Source organism: Rattus norvegicus, chromosome 14 (genome assembly GCF_021556685.1).
Source record: "Rattus norvegicus strain SHRSP/BbbUtx chromosome 14, alternate assembly SHRSP_T2T, whole genome shotgun sequence".
NCBI classification, from domain to species: domain Eukaryota; kingdom Metazoa; phylum Chordata; class Mammalia; order Rodentia; family Muridae; genus Rattus; species Rattus norvegicus.
Window position 1 is genome coordinate 16,983,504 of NC_141547.1, and position 18,727 is coordinate 17,002,230.

General features: G+C 42.8%; 1 protein-coding gene and 1 long non-coding RNA gene across 3 annotated transcripts in view; one reads left to right on the forward strand and one right to left on the reverse strand.

Annotated features, from left to right (window-relative positions):
* Window positions 1-9,031, reverse strand: Areg (amphiregulin). The gene is given in 6 exon segments (NM_017123.2): window positions 1-224; window positions 2,045-2,150; window positions 4,223-4,378; window positions 5,011-5,215; window positions 7,629-7,847; window positions 8,793-9,031. Coding segments are annotated over 5 exon segments (732 nt in total). The 5' UTR covers window positions 8,854-9,031; the 3' UTR covers window positions 1-224; window positions 2,045-2,059.
* Window positions 8,946-18,727, forward strand: part of LOC148001253 (uncharacterized) — a 27,302-nt gene continuing 17,520 nt past the window's right edge. Inside the window, exon 1 of one of the 2 annotated variants that reach the window (XR_015636889.1) lies at window positions 8,946-9,078. This is a non-coding gene — a long non-coding RNA (uncharacterized LOC148001253). Of the gene's footprint in view, window positions 9,079-9,420; window positions 9,824-18,727 lie in introns of those variants that run through there. The other variant, XR_015636888.1, reaches the window with a different exon arrangement.

An 18,727-nucleotide genomic window follows, 5' to 3' on the forward strand; every position in this document is an offset into this window, starting at 1 on the left:
TCTTTGTTTAAAAAACATTTAATGAGCTATAAAATAAATAACACTTAAATATTAAATAAATTATTTACAACGTGAAAAAATATTTTATCTTCACACATTTCTTTATGTACAGAAATAAGACTATCACAAAAAGTGACAACTGAACTTCTGGAGCCTTCGCTGAAAGAAGGACCGATTCGTCACTTCCGGTGTGGGTGTGGCTTGGCAGTGACTCGACTGTTATCCTGTGAGGAGAAAAAAAGTGTCTGAGGTAAGTTCGAGTCTAACGTGGATTTAAGAAAATTTCCAAGAACAGGAATTTCTGTCAACTTCTTTTTTCTCTGGATGTCCTAGAAGACAAGCTAAATATTCTCACAGAAAATTGCCACTTTGGGTTGATTCCATTTTTCATTTCTTCTTAAATAATACATCTATTTAGGAAACTACAAATGCCCACACCTGCAGTTTTTATATATATTATATAAATATATAAATAAATATATATCTATATTTCTAACCAAATAAACAGTTAGATCTAATTAAAATATAAGATTAAGTGTCTCAGTATTTATGATATACAGTTAATTTAGGATAATTAGTAGCAGGACTATAATAATAGTAGCTACCAGTTAATAGGCAGCCAGCACATGCCAACACAGCATATTAATACCCTATTTCACCCTTACCCATGCACTGAGTCTTAGCTTAAGCACAGGAAGATAATGACTTTTTAAAGGTATAATGAATACTGGGTGTAGAGTTTGTGTGAGTGGTCGCCTGTTTCATAAGTTATAACCATGTGGAATTTTTATTAAAAATAAAGCTTCAATTTGGCATGCTCAGGGTGTGTATAGGAATATCGTCTTTAACAATCTCAAGTAACTCTTAGCTATGATGAAGGCAGAAAAATCAGTGACTTAGGGACACCTCTTTCCTAAGTGTCTGAGGGTATGAACTTTTTCGACTGGGCTGATTTCCACTGTATCCATCTCCCTGGTGCCCTCTTCCCCTTGAGGGGGTCTCCATTACCTGGTTACTCTGGACCTTTTACCTAGAACTTAGCATTTCCTACTTAAAAATTCAACTGTAGCTTTTTACCAAACCACTCTCAAATGTGTGCCCCCTCCTTCGTTTAAAGGAACTATTAAATTCTAGTCTCGCTTCCATTTTGTTTCCATGCAATAGGCTAACTTTGGCCCTCTACCCTGTCATTATTACTACCTTATCTTACCCAACAGTCACTGGAAACGGGCCATTTCTGTTTCTGAAATGACCTGTTCACCTCTCACTATTGCCAATCTTTCTTCATAATCACTTTCCTGGTTTCCTAAGTTCTTCCTAGCTCAGAAGGCGATTTGGGGTCTGTGACCTTTCCAGGTCCTAAGAGTGTCTCACTGATTCACCACTTTGGAAATGTTTTCCGCCCAGCCCACCAGTCCCTTTCTTATTGCTCCTATTTTACCTTCCTAAACACTTTGATGCCTTATTGTCTCCTCCATCCATTAAGAATTATGTTCTTTGAGAACAGGACTAGAACTCCCCACATCTATTCTTCAGTAAGACTGGTGTCAAACTTACCCAAACCCCTTATGAACAACAATGCCAAGCAACCAGAGCTTCCAGGGACTAAGCCACTACCTAAAGACTATACATGGACTGACCCTGGACTCTGACCTCATAGGTAGCAATGAATATCCTAGTAAGAGCACCAGTGGAAGGGGAAGCCCTGGGTCCTGCTAAGACTGAACCCCCAGTGAACTAGTCTATGGGGGGAGGGCGGCAATGGGGGGAGGATGGGGAGGGGAACACCCATAAGGAAGGGGAAGGGGGAGGGGGATGTTTGCCCGGAAACCGGGAAAGGGAATAACACTCGAAATGTATATAAGAAATACTCAAGTTAATAAAAAAAAAAAAAAAAAAAACCTTACCCAAAGAATAACATTTCCCTAAAACAGCCATCCATGTGCACTCGAAACTAAGAATGGATTCTTCCTTTTGCCTTGAGCTTTGTTTTCGTTTTCAAAATTATAGTATCTAACTGGGAGATGAAGTTTAAAGGCCAAACCTGAATTGCCATCAGCTAGGCTATGGCATGTGCAGTCCCGTTTTCTTGCCGCAGCCTCCTTCTTTCTTCTGCTTCTTCATATTCCCTGAAGAATCGTTTCCGAAGCCTTTGCAGAACACAGAATTCCACTGTTAGCAAGGCCTACACGCCTGTGCAATGGGGATTTTCATGACCATGGGGACTTTGCCCCTGCGACTTCTTATAACAAACTCTGTATGTCGGTTTGTTACACTAACCCAAAACTTAAGCCTAACCACAAACTCTTGCCAATATTCTTTTACAGGAGGACACTGATGCTGCCACTGTATCAACACACCTCTAAACACTGAAAAATGTAAGTACATATTAGAAATGAAATGTTCACACAGTGTGGAACTGGAACGTCTTTTGTGGTTGTTCCTCAAGAACTGAGCATAAGAAGTAGCAGTGTGTGGTAGAAGGACCCCCTCATACACAAGTGAACTTACATGAATGAATTTAAATTTCTACTAAGTGATTTTAAATTATTAGAGGGTTTAAAAACCGTTTATAAAACAACTTGTGTTTTGTGCATTTTCAAATCTAAAGGTTTCCTTCTAATTTTATTTATGACTCCATTACAATCACCATTAAATCCCAAAGAACTTTGTCAACTTTAAAGAATAATATCCACTTCTATTATGAAAAAATGCACTCAGTAATTGTGGGGTAAGGTTAGTGTTGGTTATATTTTAATATAATAAGAATTTGAGAGAAAACAGGGGAAACATTACTTCTCAAAAGTGAGAGAATTGAGCTGGGCCTAGGAGCATAGGCCTCCAATCCCAGCTAGTCAAGAGGCCAAGACAGCAAGGGAGAGCTTGGGAAATTTGGATCCTCTCCCAAAAAGTTAAACCGGCTAAAGATGTAACTCAGCCAATGAGTACTTGACAGACAGGTGTGAAGTTGTGAGTTCAATTCCCAGCACCACCACAAAGAAACCGGAATGCCTACATAAAACAATGGTCATCCCACATCCTCCCCGAGAACTAGAGCATTGAAAGCTGAATAAACAGCAAGCTCCTCCACTGGAAAACATCTTTAGCTCACATTTTCTGTGTCAAATAAGAATAGTTGATAGAGGCTTTTGCCTTTCCTAAGTACATCTGCATAGCTGGCTTGAGGCGCTAGAAGAGATTCCAGGTGTGCAAAGCAAATTTAAACTGCACGTCTAACTTCATGTGCATAACAGAACAGCTTCTATGTGTCATTTTGTCACCCTCTGATTGGAATTCAAGGTAACAATAAACAACAACAGGAGATAACTCCCGCGTCCTGAAGGACGGCACTGATGAATTGTGTACACAATCCAGTTGTTAAAGTAATTTACCAAGACCTAAAATTAGAATAATGAATGCACTGCTTCTGCCAAACCCTAGTAGCAGTGAGTCATCCTAGAGCCATGTGGGCCCTCCTCCAGCTTCCCCTATCCAATGGCTTTTGTCTGACAGACAATGCCAGCCTCATGTAGCCATCAGTGCCTGTGACCTAGAGCAGTGTAGTGTGGGCATTCTTCGGTCCCGAAGCGAGGTGTGAGATCTGCTGTTACCCAGGGAAGATGCTGTGGGAGGACCACAGTAACAGAGTTTGTCATTGCTGCCTACGCCATGCCATTGAGAGGAAATGTCTCGCTCTGTTTCTCAGTGCATTCCCACACTATTCGACCCGAGAAGGACAAAAATAGGTCCAAACGGTAAGCTGGTGAGTTTCATGCCACGGAATTACAAGCCAGAATTTGTCCATGTACCGGGAGAAGACACAAGTCTTTCCTCGGCTACTGACTTGGAAACCTTTGGGATTTGCTTTTCTTTTATGCTGAAGAAGTATATTTGATACCGTGAGGTTTAATGTGACCCTAGTTAGCTTCTCAGAAGCTTTATGTTTCCATTTTAAAATATTCCCAGATGACACTAGGGCTTTCTGTGTGTCCGAAATAACCACCACCCAAAAATATAATAGGTGATCGAACTATCAATTTTTAAGCTAAAAGCATTCTAATTCTGAAAGATGGCTGTATATATCATTTCAACAATAATAATGCAGATTTTGATTCTATTCGGCTCATGGGTCACATGACACAAAATAACTCATGTGAATTATACAGTAGAGACTGATAGGAATACTGGGAAGGGTTCAGATCTTAGGTTGTGCTGTACTTACAGGACGGCGGTAATGATGCCAATAGCTGCGACGCTTACGGCGGAGACAAAGACAATTATGGCTGCTAACGCGATCTTGGATAGGTCGCTGTCATCCTTCTTCTGAGTCTTCATGGTTTTTTCTCCACACCGTTCGCCAAAGTAATCCTGATGACAACTGTAACAATCACATTTCAGAAATACAATTGTTGAAACGGTTCTCTGTGTATCAAACTTACTACCTAATTTAGCATAGGAAGGCCATGCCGTGGTCCATTCTGTGATGTCATGAGGCATGGAATGCATTCTAGCTAAAGGTCTTTAAGAACAAGTTGCGATTGGTTTGGGAGTGTATTCCCAGAAGACACCGTGACTCATTCTTCTTGTTCTTTTAGGACCAACTGATGACTTCGATGCCAGTGTCTTGGTTAACACATCCCCCCGTCACTTAGTTTCATTTTAGTGGGTTTAGGGACATTAGAACAACAAAAAAAAGTTGTGTGATAAATACTTTAAGGGCTTTTTTCTGAGACTTAAAATATACATACAGGTACATGTATGTATCTGTACATACGTATATTATATATAATAAAATGATTTTTGTGCCAGTAGTCAAAAAAGCTATCGCCTGTTTACACTATTTGTGACAGCGTTCAAGATAAGAATCTTTTTTTCCAGATTTAAGTGTTTACATTTTAATTGGCTGTACAAACATAATGTTGGCTCATGGAGCCCTGGGTTTACACGCCAGAAAAGTCACTTGTTTTCTACAGATGGGTCTTTTGGGTATGGTGTAGGAAATAAACTTACTGGCAGGTCACCACCTCCAGGTTCTCGATGTATCTGCATTCACCATGAATGCAGAAGTTCTGAAACTTGGCGGCACACGGATTCTTTTTCTTCTTCCTGTTTCTTCTGCCTTTTCCGCCTTTGCCTCCCTTTTTCTTTCTTTTGGGTTTTTCTGAAGACTTTTCTCCTTCTGTCTTGTTTTCCTTAGGCTTAATCACCTGTTCAACTGGAGGAAAAAAAGAAGTTCGACAAGTTAAGGACGCGGTTACTGTCAAGATTCTCCTCTCATCTTCTAAATGATTTGGGATACCCGAGACATAGAAATCACAGCACCAAGAACTACTCTGGCCTCGTTATTTAAAGCAACACACACACACACACACACACACACACACACACGATAAACCTGCAAGGAGTGTCTCTGTCAGGCAGTACGTAGTAATCTATGTTGCAGGCCACTTGAGATCTTTTACCTATGTAAGCCCGTGTTAGATGTTCTGTATCTCACATGATATAGAGGTCAATACAGTTAGATGCAGATGAAAACACACCCTAGGAGAAGCGGCTGGAACCCACAGTGCTGACACGTTTAAGCCTGTTTTGTTTGTGTGTTTTTCCATTCCATGATTGTCCCTCGAAGAAGGACAATGCCGTTGAGATGTGGTGTGAGGCAAATCTGATTTTCCTCGCCTACACAGGTTTCAGGCTCACTGTCTTAGGTTGGGAGTTAGCGGGCACTGCATGAGGGTGGAGTAAGCTGGAAAATATTTATTATAAAAAATAATAATAACAACAGATACCTCTGGGGGTGGGCTCAGTGTCATGTTCGATCTATTTAAAATGGCGTAGAAATTTTGGTCCTGATGCCTCAGATGGATTGTCACCTCAATTTATCAGATCTGGAGTCTTTGGACTATGAAAGGAGTGGCTAATTACACGAAAAAGGGGCAGGGGAAGGTGCATTTTGTTGTGCTGATCCTGGACTAGGAGTGTGTGACGAAGTATTTAGCAAACAGAGAACAGCAGGAAGAGAAAACACCACTAGTCCCAAAGATTTTACAAGCACCCATCAAGTCACACAGAACAGGAGAGACATACTAATGGAAGGCTCATGGGGGTGTCGAAGACAGAGCCTCCCTGTCTTAAGAAAATGATAAATATTAGGAATGTTCTAGGGGTTTACTTTAAGTGAATTAACAAAAGTTAAATTAGAAGGAATGTTAAATAGGTAGCCATGCGTTGTTTATACAGAAACTTTCTTTTGATCATTATAAAGTGCAAGTGAGAGGAAGCCCTCTGGGAGAATTGTCTTAAACGCATTATCGCTACACTTTATCAGGTAGATTAGAAGTCCAAGCCAAATAATAGTCACTGTGCTGAAGGGTTGCAGCAGACAACACACCCCTGGGTATTCAAGCAAACAGCCTTTTAAAGGAGAGCAACCAACAGTCTCGGCTGTACACACTTCACTGCAATTCTCAGTAGCAGCCGCCTGCCTGCTCCAGAAGTTGGCCTCCAGAACTGTTAATAATGTAACACGTCTTTAACAAGCTGGTGGATGCCCTCCTGGTCCGACCTATTCCCCTGTCCTATTACAAATATTGAAACATTAAAAACAAAAACTAAGCAAAAATGAACAAGATAATTGAGGAGCCCGGCACTGGCATAGACTGCTCACTGAAGTGTACCCCTCCCCCGAGTTACCCTGTTTCAGTCCTTGTCCCTCATTCCTCCTCAGCTCTGGGAAACTCCGGTGGAGGAGGAGGAGGAGGAGGAGTCAGGAAAGCTGCTAGGAAAGTTTTAGGGACCTTAAGGAACTCTGAAATCACCTTGCCCTGCCTCCAAGGTAGATGCTTAGATCTGACTTATCAATGGCCTCTTCTCCGCCCCAAACGGCAAAGTAAAACGAGGATAGTGAGTCTATCCCTCTCATTTGAAAGAAAGGTTATTTTTTCTTTTAAAAAAATAAAATCTGTCTAATAAGAGCAAAAGGAAAAAGAAAACAGGATCAGTAGTTTAGCTAAAAATACAATACACACATACATCTTTAACATCCCTAGAGTTCCGTCCTTATTCTTTCTGTTCCCTTATTTGTGTTAGTTATGCAGTTATTAGTTAGTTAGTTAGTTAGTTAGTTAGTTAGTTAGTTAGTTAGTTGTGCAGTTATTTGAAGACAGGCAGTGTGGAGGAGGGGACGCACCTGCTGAGGCACAAGGGCCTCAGGAATGGTCAATGACTGCCGATGCTTCCAGAATGGAGGTCATGTGGCATACTGGAATGGAGGTCATGTGGCATACTGGGAAAGATGCTAGTCCCCGGAATCAAGCAGACTGGGGTTCTGATTCTGACTCAGCTGCTTGCTCCCGGGGAGCGCACAACCTCCCTGAGCTTCAGTTAGTGTGTAAAATGAGCACCGTTCTGCTTACTTCCCAGAGTTGCAAACATCAAGCATGCAACAGGAGATCTTCATGAATGTCTTGGACCTACAGGGTGCAACCTCCACATAGCTCTTCAGAGGATGTGCAGCAGCCACGCCTTCAAATCCCTTAGGAAAGCCTAGCCGCCTTCCTTCTGAAGCCACTTTGCTGAGGTAAAAACCACATCTCCCAGACAACACTTTCCTAGTGTCCTCCACTCACCTCTGACTGAGTCGTCCACAATATAGCCGGATATTTGTGGTTCGTTATCATACTCCTCCGAGTAGTCATAGTCCCCTGTGGAGAGTTCACTGCCAGAAGGCATTTCGCTTATGGTAGAGACCTCAGAAACCACAAGTCCACCAGCACTGTGGTCCCCAGAGGACGGTTCTCCTTTCCCAGAGCTGGTGCCATTGAGTTCCAACCCAGCTGCATAATGGCCTGCAGGGGCGGAGAGAAGAAGATGAGTCTGGTGCTTTTGGCTCACTAAGGGACCCCTGCTGTGTAGACGTGTGTCTCCTCATATTAAAGCAGCTACTGCCTGTGTGCTATTGGGTGTTTGGTTTTTTGTTTTGTTTTGTTTTGTTTTGTTTTCCCTCGACTGAGTCACTCGTAAAAGCAACTTCACAGTCAGCCAAGAAGCAAACTCAGCTGCCCAATTACAGAGTTTCTTTTATCTGGGTTTTCTTTTCCACAGTTAGCCTACATAATGTCCACAATTTAATAAGTCCTACCAGTAAGTACCTCTCCCTTCAGGTCTAACTTGGGTGCGATTGTTCCAAAGCTTTCCTGCCTGGTTGTAGCGGGTACTGATACATTTTAACGCTTGTTTACAGCAGTGGAATCTGTGCCTGAGATGCGAAAAGCAGTGCCAACAGTGACAGGGTTTTCAGTGTAAAGACATTATTATTATTATTACCACATAGAGAAAAAGTTCAGCACCCCGCAAACCCTTTGGGGAGTCCTGAGTTCCAGCCCTTGATTTCATTTTGATTTTTGTTTTTAATATCAAAACAGCGTTGCCAGCGGTGCTTTAGGAAGGTAAAAATAAAATCACTAGGCGGAGGAATGGAAACAGAAGGCAAAGAACCCTCCTTCAAATCCTCCAGGATTAACTACCTTTGTGGAAATTACTTCACCTGCCTGGACCTGGGTTTCCTCAGTTATCAAGGGAAAGGGAGGACCAAAATGACCTCTTAGGTCTCCATCAGCTGGTCCTTGGGTCATGCTAGAGACTCACTCGGGTCTGCCCTTCTAGCGTGAGCGGTTTCAGGGGTGCGAGCTAAGGGAATCCGTTCCCCGGTCAGATAAATTTGGGGGCATCAAGAGGCAGCAGCATTCAAGGAGCGACAACCCTGGAGGCTGCTGCAGGCACGGGGTGCTCACCTGAGCCTAAGACCAGCAGCGACAGCACTGAGAGCGCCAGCGAAAGCGACGGAGTTCTCATTGGTTCCGCGGCCCGGCGGCGTCGGGGTCTCTGCGGCAACACGACAGCGGCTCCCGGCGGCCGGAACAGCGGAACCGCGAAGCAACGGGCGAGCACCGGCGCGGGGAAGCCCAGCCCCGCCGGGCTCCAGGAGGCTGGAGCTGCCAGCGCCTAGGGCTCGGCTCAAAATGACAGGGCAGCGGCCGCGAGTCAGGAAGGAGCAGAGCGAACTTGGCGGAGGGTGCGGTGAGCACTTTATAGACCCGCGGGAACCACCGCCCGTGACGTCACGCCTCTCCTGGGTGGAGGCGGGAGGTTATTACCCCAAAACTCAGCTGATCCGGGAGGAAGTGGGGATCGAGCCCTGTTACCTGTTAACGCGGAGGGAAAGTTTCCCACTCGTGTTGTGTTCTAAGTTGGAGTGTTCAATATATATATATATATATATATATATATATATATATATATATATATATATATATATATATATATATATATATATATCCGGGAGATGAAGTACCAAAGTTCCATGTTAGGACGTAGAGCTTTAAGAACAACTGTGGCTAAGTGATGTAGCCAGAAGACTTGAGGAGGATAAAGGAAGCTACTTAACTGGGAAGAGACAGCGACTCCACAAGAGAAGCTGTTTGGGTTTGTGGGCAGTCTGGGGTCCTTTTCCCACCTGGGCTCTAAAGGACTTCAAACGGTGTGGATATCAATCAAACCCCCTTTTCAAGTCCCTGACCCGGTTTTTCCCCACCTGGACGCTAAAGGACTCCTACTGACCCCGTTATCAATCAGACACCCTCCCTGGGGTCTTCCTCTCTGCAGTCTTGGCTGCTCTTTTTACTAGTGTCGAATTAAACACTTGAGATTTTACCTGGACATGGCTGGACAGTGGCACTTAGGAGACTGAAGGACAGTTTTCAGGGAGAAGTCAACCTGGGCTTCTCCCAATAATACACTGGAGACCAATAATACACTGCTGGGGGTAAGTATGCTCCGCCCCCCCCCGCCCCTCCCCAGTTTACAAGCCAATAAAAGACAGGTGTGAAAGACAGAAAGAATGAATTAACACAGGAGACAAACTCGCATGCCGTGTAGATTTTATTCAAATTAATTTGTCTCTGAAATCTGCCTCTGGCCTCTGCTCTGATAGAGATAGAGGGCTAAACTGACCTTTATGAAGAGGGTTGCTGGGCAGAAGAAAGTTTCATAGAAAGGCAAAGGGTCAAGATAATTTAGGTGGGCGGGGCGTCTGCTGTTCAAATTAGAAGAATCCAGCGAGGCCGGGTTTCCAGCCTAAGAGGGAGCCCTAATGAGGACACATCAGTGACTCCAGTACTCTGGCTAGAGGATCTTGACTTCCAGAGTAAGGAGCAAGTTTGAGGACCATTTGGGCTAGCAGAAAGACTGGCAGAAAGAAAGAAAGAAAGAAAGAAAGAAAGAAAGAAAGAAAGAAAGAAAGAAAGAAAGAAAGAAAGAAAGAAAGAAAGAAAGAAAGAGAGAGAGAGAGAGAGAGAGAGAGAGAAAGAAGGGAGGGAGGGAGGGAGGGAGAAAAAGAAAGGGAAGGGAAGGGAAGGGAGGGAAGAGAAGGGAGGGGAAGGGAAGGAAAAGAAAAGAAAAGAAAAACCAAAAATCAACCCACGGCTATGGGATAGAGTGTGTGTGTGTGTCAGGAGCTTATTTAACTAGGATACAACGGAAGAGAGGGCAGTTAGTTCATCAAACTTTCATGCCCTAGCAGCTCAGAAATGGATTTCCCTTGGCTTAATGAAAACAAGGTACACTGTCACTAAACTCTTTTCCTGATCTGGAGATACACATGATATCACCCACCCTACCACCCCCACCCCCAACCTGATTGCCCCCCCCCCCAGCCAGGCTTTTCAGGAATATTGGTCTCCGTGTGTTAGTCCTAATTCTGAGAAACGTTTTAAACTCTTGAAACAAAAACACAGGCTTTGGGGCAGAAACACACAAAATTTCTGGACGATGCCTTCACTTCTATTCAGTGTTTGATGAAGGGGTATTTTATGTAAACTGCATTTTACTTTTGTGGGGGAATCACCCAGACCGAGATGTAGTGAGCAGCTCTTTGTTTGTTAAGAGCCCAATAATGAGGGCCACATATGATTAAGTAATTCTACTAAATCAGATAAGAGGGATTGATTCATAGTGCCCTGGGAAAGGAGGCTACAGTTTAATTTGGCCTGTAGGTATTACAGACAGCTGGGGGCGGGGGAGGAGTGGGGCTCAGGGAGGCCTTCTGAGCAGGAAGTTTGGGTAGAAAGAAGATGCAATTTAGGGTGGCCAGGAATAGGCATGAAAACAAATATGCTCCCCCATCCATTCTTGGGTGGAATGGGACCCTATCTGTTCAGTCGTCCTCCCCCTCCTCCTCCCCCTCCTCCTCCTCCCCCTCCTCCCCCTCCTCTTCCTCCTCCTCCCCCTCTTCTCCCTCTCCCCTTTCCTCTTCTTCCTCTTCCTCCTCCCCTCCTTTTCCTTCTCCCCCCCCCCGCCTCCTTCCCCTCCTCCTCCTCTTTCCTCTTCCTCTCCCACTCGTAGTCAGGCCTACAGAGCTCAGACCGTCTGCTTATAGGGCTACTACATACATTCCTAGTCTCATGGGTTTCATTTTTGTTATCGTTGTCCTAGCTCTGTTCTGTCCTATTATGTTCCATTCTCCTCGTGGTTCTTATACTCTTTTTAACCAAAATTTTAACTTCTCAATTAGCCAATGAATATCGCGTTCATTTACAAGGCACAATAAATAACTTGACTGTGCTTAGAATGCAGCCAGATCTTTATTTCCTATTTTCTTAAGTGTCCTTTATCTTGAATGGATTATTACTTTATTTTCTGTGAAGGGGTGTTTTGTCTGCATGTCTATTTGTGCACCACATATGTGCCTTGTGCCTAGTGTCCACAGAGGTTGAAAGAGAGCACTGAATCCCCTGGAACTGGGAATACAGAGAGTTGTGAGCTGCACGTGGGTGGAGGGAGTTGAACACGGGTCTTCTGCAAGAACAGACAGTGCTCTTAGGCACTGAACCATCTCTCCAGCCCCTTACTTACTCTTGGGATCTATACAGGGTTTGGATACCCATCCTCAGAACCAACTGGCTCTCTGACTGAAGTAAAAGTTGGCTGTTTCCATGAGAATTGCTTTGTCATTTCTGATTTGAAATGCGGGAAGGGATCATTTACATGTCTGCTATATAACCTAGTCACAGGACAGAATAGTTTGGTTCTTGGAATGAGTCTAAGTTTTCATACATAAATTCTACTGCATGTTAAATTAGATAGGATTTTAAGACCCAAATTCCTCCTCTGAAAACAGGAATAAAACATCTGGCTTTTGTTAAATAGATACATGGCAGAAGATACACAAGCAAGTAGGATAAACAGGGCTGTGTCATGCAAACTAACCACCTCCAGAATTGTCGGTCTGTGACCTTTACCCTACTTCCCTTGTATACTTTTGGGGCATTTTATGATGCATCAGAGAGCATCCCGTGGTGTCATACCAGCATCACGCACAGCGCCCGTGATGTGTCATACATTCTGGAATATAAGCATGTGTGGGGAACCAACCCTACGTAAATGTAGGACTCTACATGCTACAAGGTAGGCGGAGAAAATCAGGACTGATGCCAACAAATTAGAGTGAAATAGCTTTCTCGCAGTTTCCCGCAGTTTCCCTCAAGTTACAGGATGTTTAAGGACAGTGGGGGGGAGGGGGGGTTGGTGGGGGGGGGAGGTGACAGATGCTCCTGACTAACCACTTCCCACTCCCATTAGCGTTTACTATCTGAATTCCATTGCAGACGGATGAGAGAAGTTCTCTTTATTCTGCTGCATGATGCCATATAAAAGCAAAAAATACGGTGTCCTTGTCCATAGAGTTGATGCTGAGTTTGTACGGATAGGATTCAGTATTATTCTGTCAGCAGAAGAGATGACCACAATTCTCCAACATAATTAACCTTTCATATAATAAATTCCTTAGCTCCATCGAGATCTTCTTTAACTTTTCACTTTTGGCCCTGAAATGTATTCAGGCCAAAGAATATGTCATTTCTGTTTCCTTGAAGTAAAGGACTCCTTGCCTGAACTTTGTAGTTGAGCATCTTAACATAGTGAGAAGAGTTAAACTCTCTTTCCTGTGTTACTCTCTTTACGGTGTTATATCGTGCCTTTGAAAAATCAGAGACTAGAAAGTGAAACGGGTAATTTGATAAAACAGAAACAACAATGACAACAAAAGTTAGAATATACAAATACCTATCGGGTCCAAATTCTGAGGGTTGGCCAGTGTTTCTCAGGAATCTATAAACGCAGTTCCCCTCCACCAAGGAAGCCAGTTCCCTAATCGCTGTCAGAAGGGACAAAGGGCCTTCAGTGGTGGCTATTAGCATACCAAAGAGCTCCCTCAGCATCACAAGTGCCTGTTGCACTTTTCAAAGTCCAAGTTGGCATCCAGGCTCCTCTGAGCTCTGACTGTGCAACCCTTACCCTAAACTTCTCCCTTCAGAAGTCTCACACACACACACACACACACACACACACACACGCACGCACGCACGCACGCACACACACACACACACACACACACACACACACCATCCCTGCTTCCTACACTTCCGACAACCCTGATATTTCAGCGATGCTGTCTCTCTTGTCTTCTCCCCTTAGTCCTCTCTCTTGCCCTGTCTCGTCTCCTTTGCCTGCAATCTCTCTTTGTCTTCATCTCTCGTTCTACCCCTACCCATCTCAGACTACCAGGAATGTTCTGTCTACTGCTTTCTCTATCTGCTGTGTACTCTTTCAGCTGCTTCTGGCTCTACTCTCCCTTCATATCTACAATGAAAATCTTCCCTTCAACCATATGTTGGGGAGGTCACGTAGTCAGTTTATACTCACATTTATATAAAATTACGTTGTTCATTGACTCAAATGAGTTTTAAGCATGGAGCAGTGTTTGGGGCCTAGAGACTAGAACTTCAAGTCATTCATACTGTCCTAGTGTCTAAGGACATTTATTTGTTAAGGGGCAATAGTTAAACCATTAGAGAAACAGAATGTAAATATAAACTTAAGTAATGAAAAATGCTCTTCGTGACGGAAGAATTAGACTAGGGGATCACCCTGCTGCTTGGTAAGTGTGGCTGTTCAGAGCCATAGCGAGAAGCGAGGAGGACACTGAACAGTGTAGGTCTTGAACTGAACTTCGAAACAGCTGAGGGTTTAAGGATGCTGGACTTAGATATTTGTTTTAATAATCATTTCTAGTCACTGTTTCTGAATGTCGCTAGACAAAAAGCTCTCTTTAGTTGCAGTAGCAAATAGAGCTGTTGGGCTTACTGACAGCTCTTCAAAGTGTACACTCACTTCTCCCCTCTGTCCAAGTGCTGACCAAATCTGTGCAATTTCTTCTTAAATACACATCGCAAAAATTGGGGCTGCAGCTAAGGGCTGTTAGTTGCCTACAGTGTACGGGTTCAATATAAACAGAAAGGAAGACACAACCTGTGGGCATTTTGTCAAGCTCTGCCCCACAGTTGCCTGGCTACAGTCAGGTGTGCCTGACTTACTGTAGAAGAGGCTACTCTCCCCCTCCAGTCTCTCTTGCTCTCTTGCCTTCCAGTTCCCACTCTGTCCTTTTGCTTCTTCCCTTTCTCCCCTCACTCCTCCCCCTCTTTCTCTGGCTATTGCCCCCTCCCCCAGCTCTACTCCTTTACTTTCTCTTTCTCTCTCTGCTCTTTCTTTCTGCTCTCTCTCTCTCTCTCTCTCTCTCTCTCTCTCTCTCTCTCTCTCTCTCTTTGCCTTTCTCTGCCTCAACTACCTTCCTCAGCTTCCCTCCCCATGCCCTAAATAAATTCTATGCTATAATATATTGTCCTGTGACTTGTCCCTCAGGAGGAAAGGTTGCCTCAGCATGAACACACAGAAGCACCCCCTTACCCTACACCTTACCACACACCATACATCCACAAAACATATTCCCTCTCTCCTTATCTTTTTATAAACACAACATTTGGTGCTAAAACCCAGGATCAAACCAGGGACCTTTAGATATATATGTGTAATGAAGAAACAGTCCACTAATGGAATGAATACGAAATTTTCTAAATGCTGCACCCTCACAGATATGCAAGTTCTGTCTAAAAGGAGAGGAGAAGGGTGAAGAAATTTCAACATTGACTATGACTGCAAGTGATCTAAGTAAGAGAAAGATACATGTTTACCTCAGAAACATGCTTAAAATAATTTAATACTGTTCCTTTCATTACAGTAAATTGTTTCTGAACATATGAGGAGGAAATGCATTTTGCATATGGTTCTCAGCAGGCAGAGGTTGCAAGGTTTCTGTAGGTCCAGGCCAGTCTTCCAGTTTGGTCTACATAGTGAGCTCCAAGTTGGCCAGAGCTACATAATGAGACCCTGTTTCCCCCAACCCCCCAAATTATAATCTACCAATTATAATCATTAAATGATCATATTCCTTGTCAGATGTTATTGTAAAAATATAAAAATAAAAAAGAGTATCAGTGTCTTTTACCCCGCTTGGTCCACACAGCAGTGCCCAGATATCTGCTAGGTATCTTGGCGGAAACACATCCTAGCCGCACACTTTCTTACACTCAAGCCCTCACATAAAAGAACACACAACACAACAATCTTTGACCCAATTGGTAAGATATAATTGCCCACTTAAACATACAAAGCCTGGTACCATCCATCCCTTAAGAACATTGACAACAACCTGTAAATACACAGAGCAGAATCTTAACATCACCTGCCCTGGCTTCTCACCCTCTCTTCTCCTGTCTCTCCTCTCTCCACTAGTCTCCTCCTCTTCCTTCAAACTTCTCTCCTGCCCATCCTTCCTTCTCCTCCAATGACAGGCCTCCTTCTATCCTATACCTGCCCCTCACCAGTACTTTACAAATTCAATGGAGAGGTGGTTCTGGTGAAGTTACCTGAGTTCTGAGTCCTTGACAGTGGAATTAGCATCAAAATACAGTAACTTAAGGGCAAATCACAACAGTCAGAAGCCATCTGGGAAAGGCTATTATGATGAGGAAGTGAGCTTTTTTGCAAGGTTACAATGGGTAGGCTCTGAGATTCAGGGTCCTCAGAGAATCTATCCCAGGATTGCTTCTTGCTTATGATATGTCTTTCCTGCCACTATTACATAGCCTAATGATTCCTGGGCATCAGCCCACCATGTTGGGCAGAAGTTCTGCAGAAATATGAAGACGTACTCTCGTGTAGTAATAATGCTTGCTACACAAATTGAAGACGTCTTAGCTCTTGGTAATGATTTTATTATACATCAACAAGTAAATTAATACAAGTAATCTCAAGTCCTCTATAGAATAAAAGTTGCAAATGGGGCTCTGTAAACCTTCTTGTGCCACAGGCTAATTGCACTAGGAAAAGAAAGTAGGCTTGGAACAAATTTATGATCAAGGAAAAGAATTTCTTCTAATTTAGGAATGGCCACTATCTGGTTACTCAAGTTTATAAACTGGGAATGGGAAATTTATTGTACGTGCAAGGAGAGAAAATAAATAAGGGACTAGTGTATTTATATGAGACTTCAAAATAATAAGACATAAAGATGATTTCTCTCTTGACAAAACCATGCTAATTTATGACATAAAAAATATTGCTTTGAACTTATAATGAGCTTATGGAGCTAGTAGCAGGTAATGAATGTTTATTCAGGTACTAGTCTTAATGGAAAGACCTATAAACAATTGTGCTGTAACTCCTTAAGTCTTATTGATCTAAGACATGAACCATTGCCCAGTATAAACTCACTATGAACTTATAGAATGTAAAAATGCTTAGAAAACCATGTGTTCAATTATTCCGAGAAAGTATAAAACTAAGAATAGCAATAAAGTGGTGGTGTAGCCTTCTTCGGCTTCATATATAATATGGGGCAATTTTATAAGTACTTACATGTATTATATGTGTATAGAAAAATTCAGAAAGGATGCATTAAAATATTAATAATCCATGCTTTCACTTAAGAAATAACTCCTTTATATGTTCTAATATTTGAATAATGATCAAGGTTTTCTTGTGTTCTTTTGTGATTAAAACTAAACAAACAAAGATGACCTACCAAGTGGGCAGATCTAAAGTGATTTCAGTTGATACATCACTGTCTCTGTTAAGAATCCCAGCTTCACCAGAGCTTCCAGGGACTAAGCCACTACCTAAAGACTATACATGGACTGACCCTGGACTCTGACCCCATAGGTAGCAATGAATATCCTAGTAAGAGCACCAGTGGAAGGGGAAGCCCTGGGTCCTGCTAAGACTGAACCCCCAGTGAACTAGTCTATGGGGGGAGGGCGGCAATGGGGGGAGGGTTGGGAGGGGAACACCAATAAGGAAGGGGAGGGGGGAGGGGGATGTTTGCCCGGAAACCGGGAAAGGGAATAACACTCGAAATGTATATAAGAAATACTCAAGTTAATAAAAAAAAAAAAAAGAAATACTCAAGTTAATAAAAAAAAAACGTAAAAAAAAAAAAAAAGAATCCCAGCTTCGAGAGAAAATGGCCTCTTGTGTTACCTACTCTTCTTACACCCAGACAGTGCTCCATACTTCTTTGGTCAGTCTCTGAGTGCAGTGTGTGCTCAAGCCTCCAGGATCCAGATTTTAGTACAGCTGTGTTCCTTTTTTCACAGGGTAAATTACTTGCATGCTTTGTGGCTATAGCTTTTTCACTTCCAGATGATAAGGGTCCAAATCAAAGGGACTTGTGAGATTCAAACGGGATAATATGTATAAATTACTTGGACTTCTATATGATGTTTTATTATTACTCCAAATACCCAATGTATTTGGTTATTATTAATATTGATTCTGAAGAAAGCACTATAGATTTTAATGACTGCTTTCCTAATGGGCATTCTAGAATAATGCAAATAAAAATACAGATTTTTTTTTATAGCCGCAAGATATCTGCTTGTTGTGAAATATAAGTATTATGGTTTGTGTATGCTTGGCCCAGGGAGTGGCACTATAAGAAGGTGTGACCCTGTTGGAGTAGGTGTGGCCTTGTTCGAGTAGGTATGTCACTGTGGATGTGAGCTTTAAGACCCTCATCCGAGCTGCATGGAAACCTTCAGTCAAAGATGTAGGATTCTCAGGTCCTTGTGTATGATGTCTGCCTGGACACTGCCATGTCCCTACCTTGATGATAATGGACTGAACCTCTGCCCCTGGAAACCAGACCTAACTAAATGTTGACCTTATAAGAGTTGACTTGGTCATGGGGTCTGTTCACACCAGCAAAACCCTAACGCAGACAATAAGTCTGTAAGAATTCTAAGGTATTCAGAATGCTGAAGGTAAGAGGAGCGACTCCTACCATCAACATGCCATCTCAAACAACTTTATTGCTGGCATTCCCCTAGAACCCTTTGATCAAGCACTACACTCAGTGCAGAGGGATCCTTTACCATGGTTCCTGCTCAGCGGTACAAGATGCTTCCAACTGTGATGTCATCATGCCATTATTTCTGCAAAATCAGGTCATTTCTGCTCTGAGTACAGTTTTTTGGTAGTGGATATGTTTTTAACATAAACTAATGTATTTATTTACATGCAAAAGGAAAAGTGAGGTTTCTTTGTTTGTTTTTCATACTATACTAATTACTGAGTCAGTAATTGTATGCTCATCTTTTTAAAGCATCTGCTTTATCTCTTTCCTTAGTAATCAAGTCCCAGGATTATACCCACCAGCAAAGTGCTCAGCTAACATTACATTTTCCAGACTTCCTTGACGTTGCTGGTGGCCAGTATGTCAAAATTCTGTTAGTGAAATGTCTGGGCCGTGACAAATTGGTAGTATAATTTCCTGAAA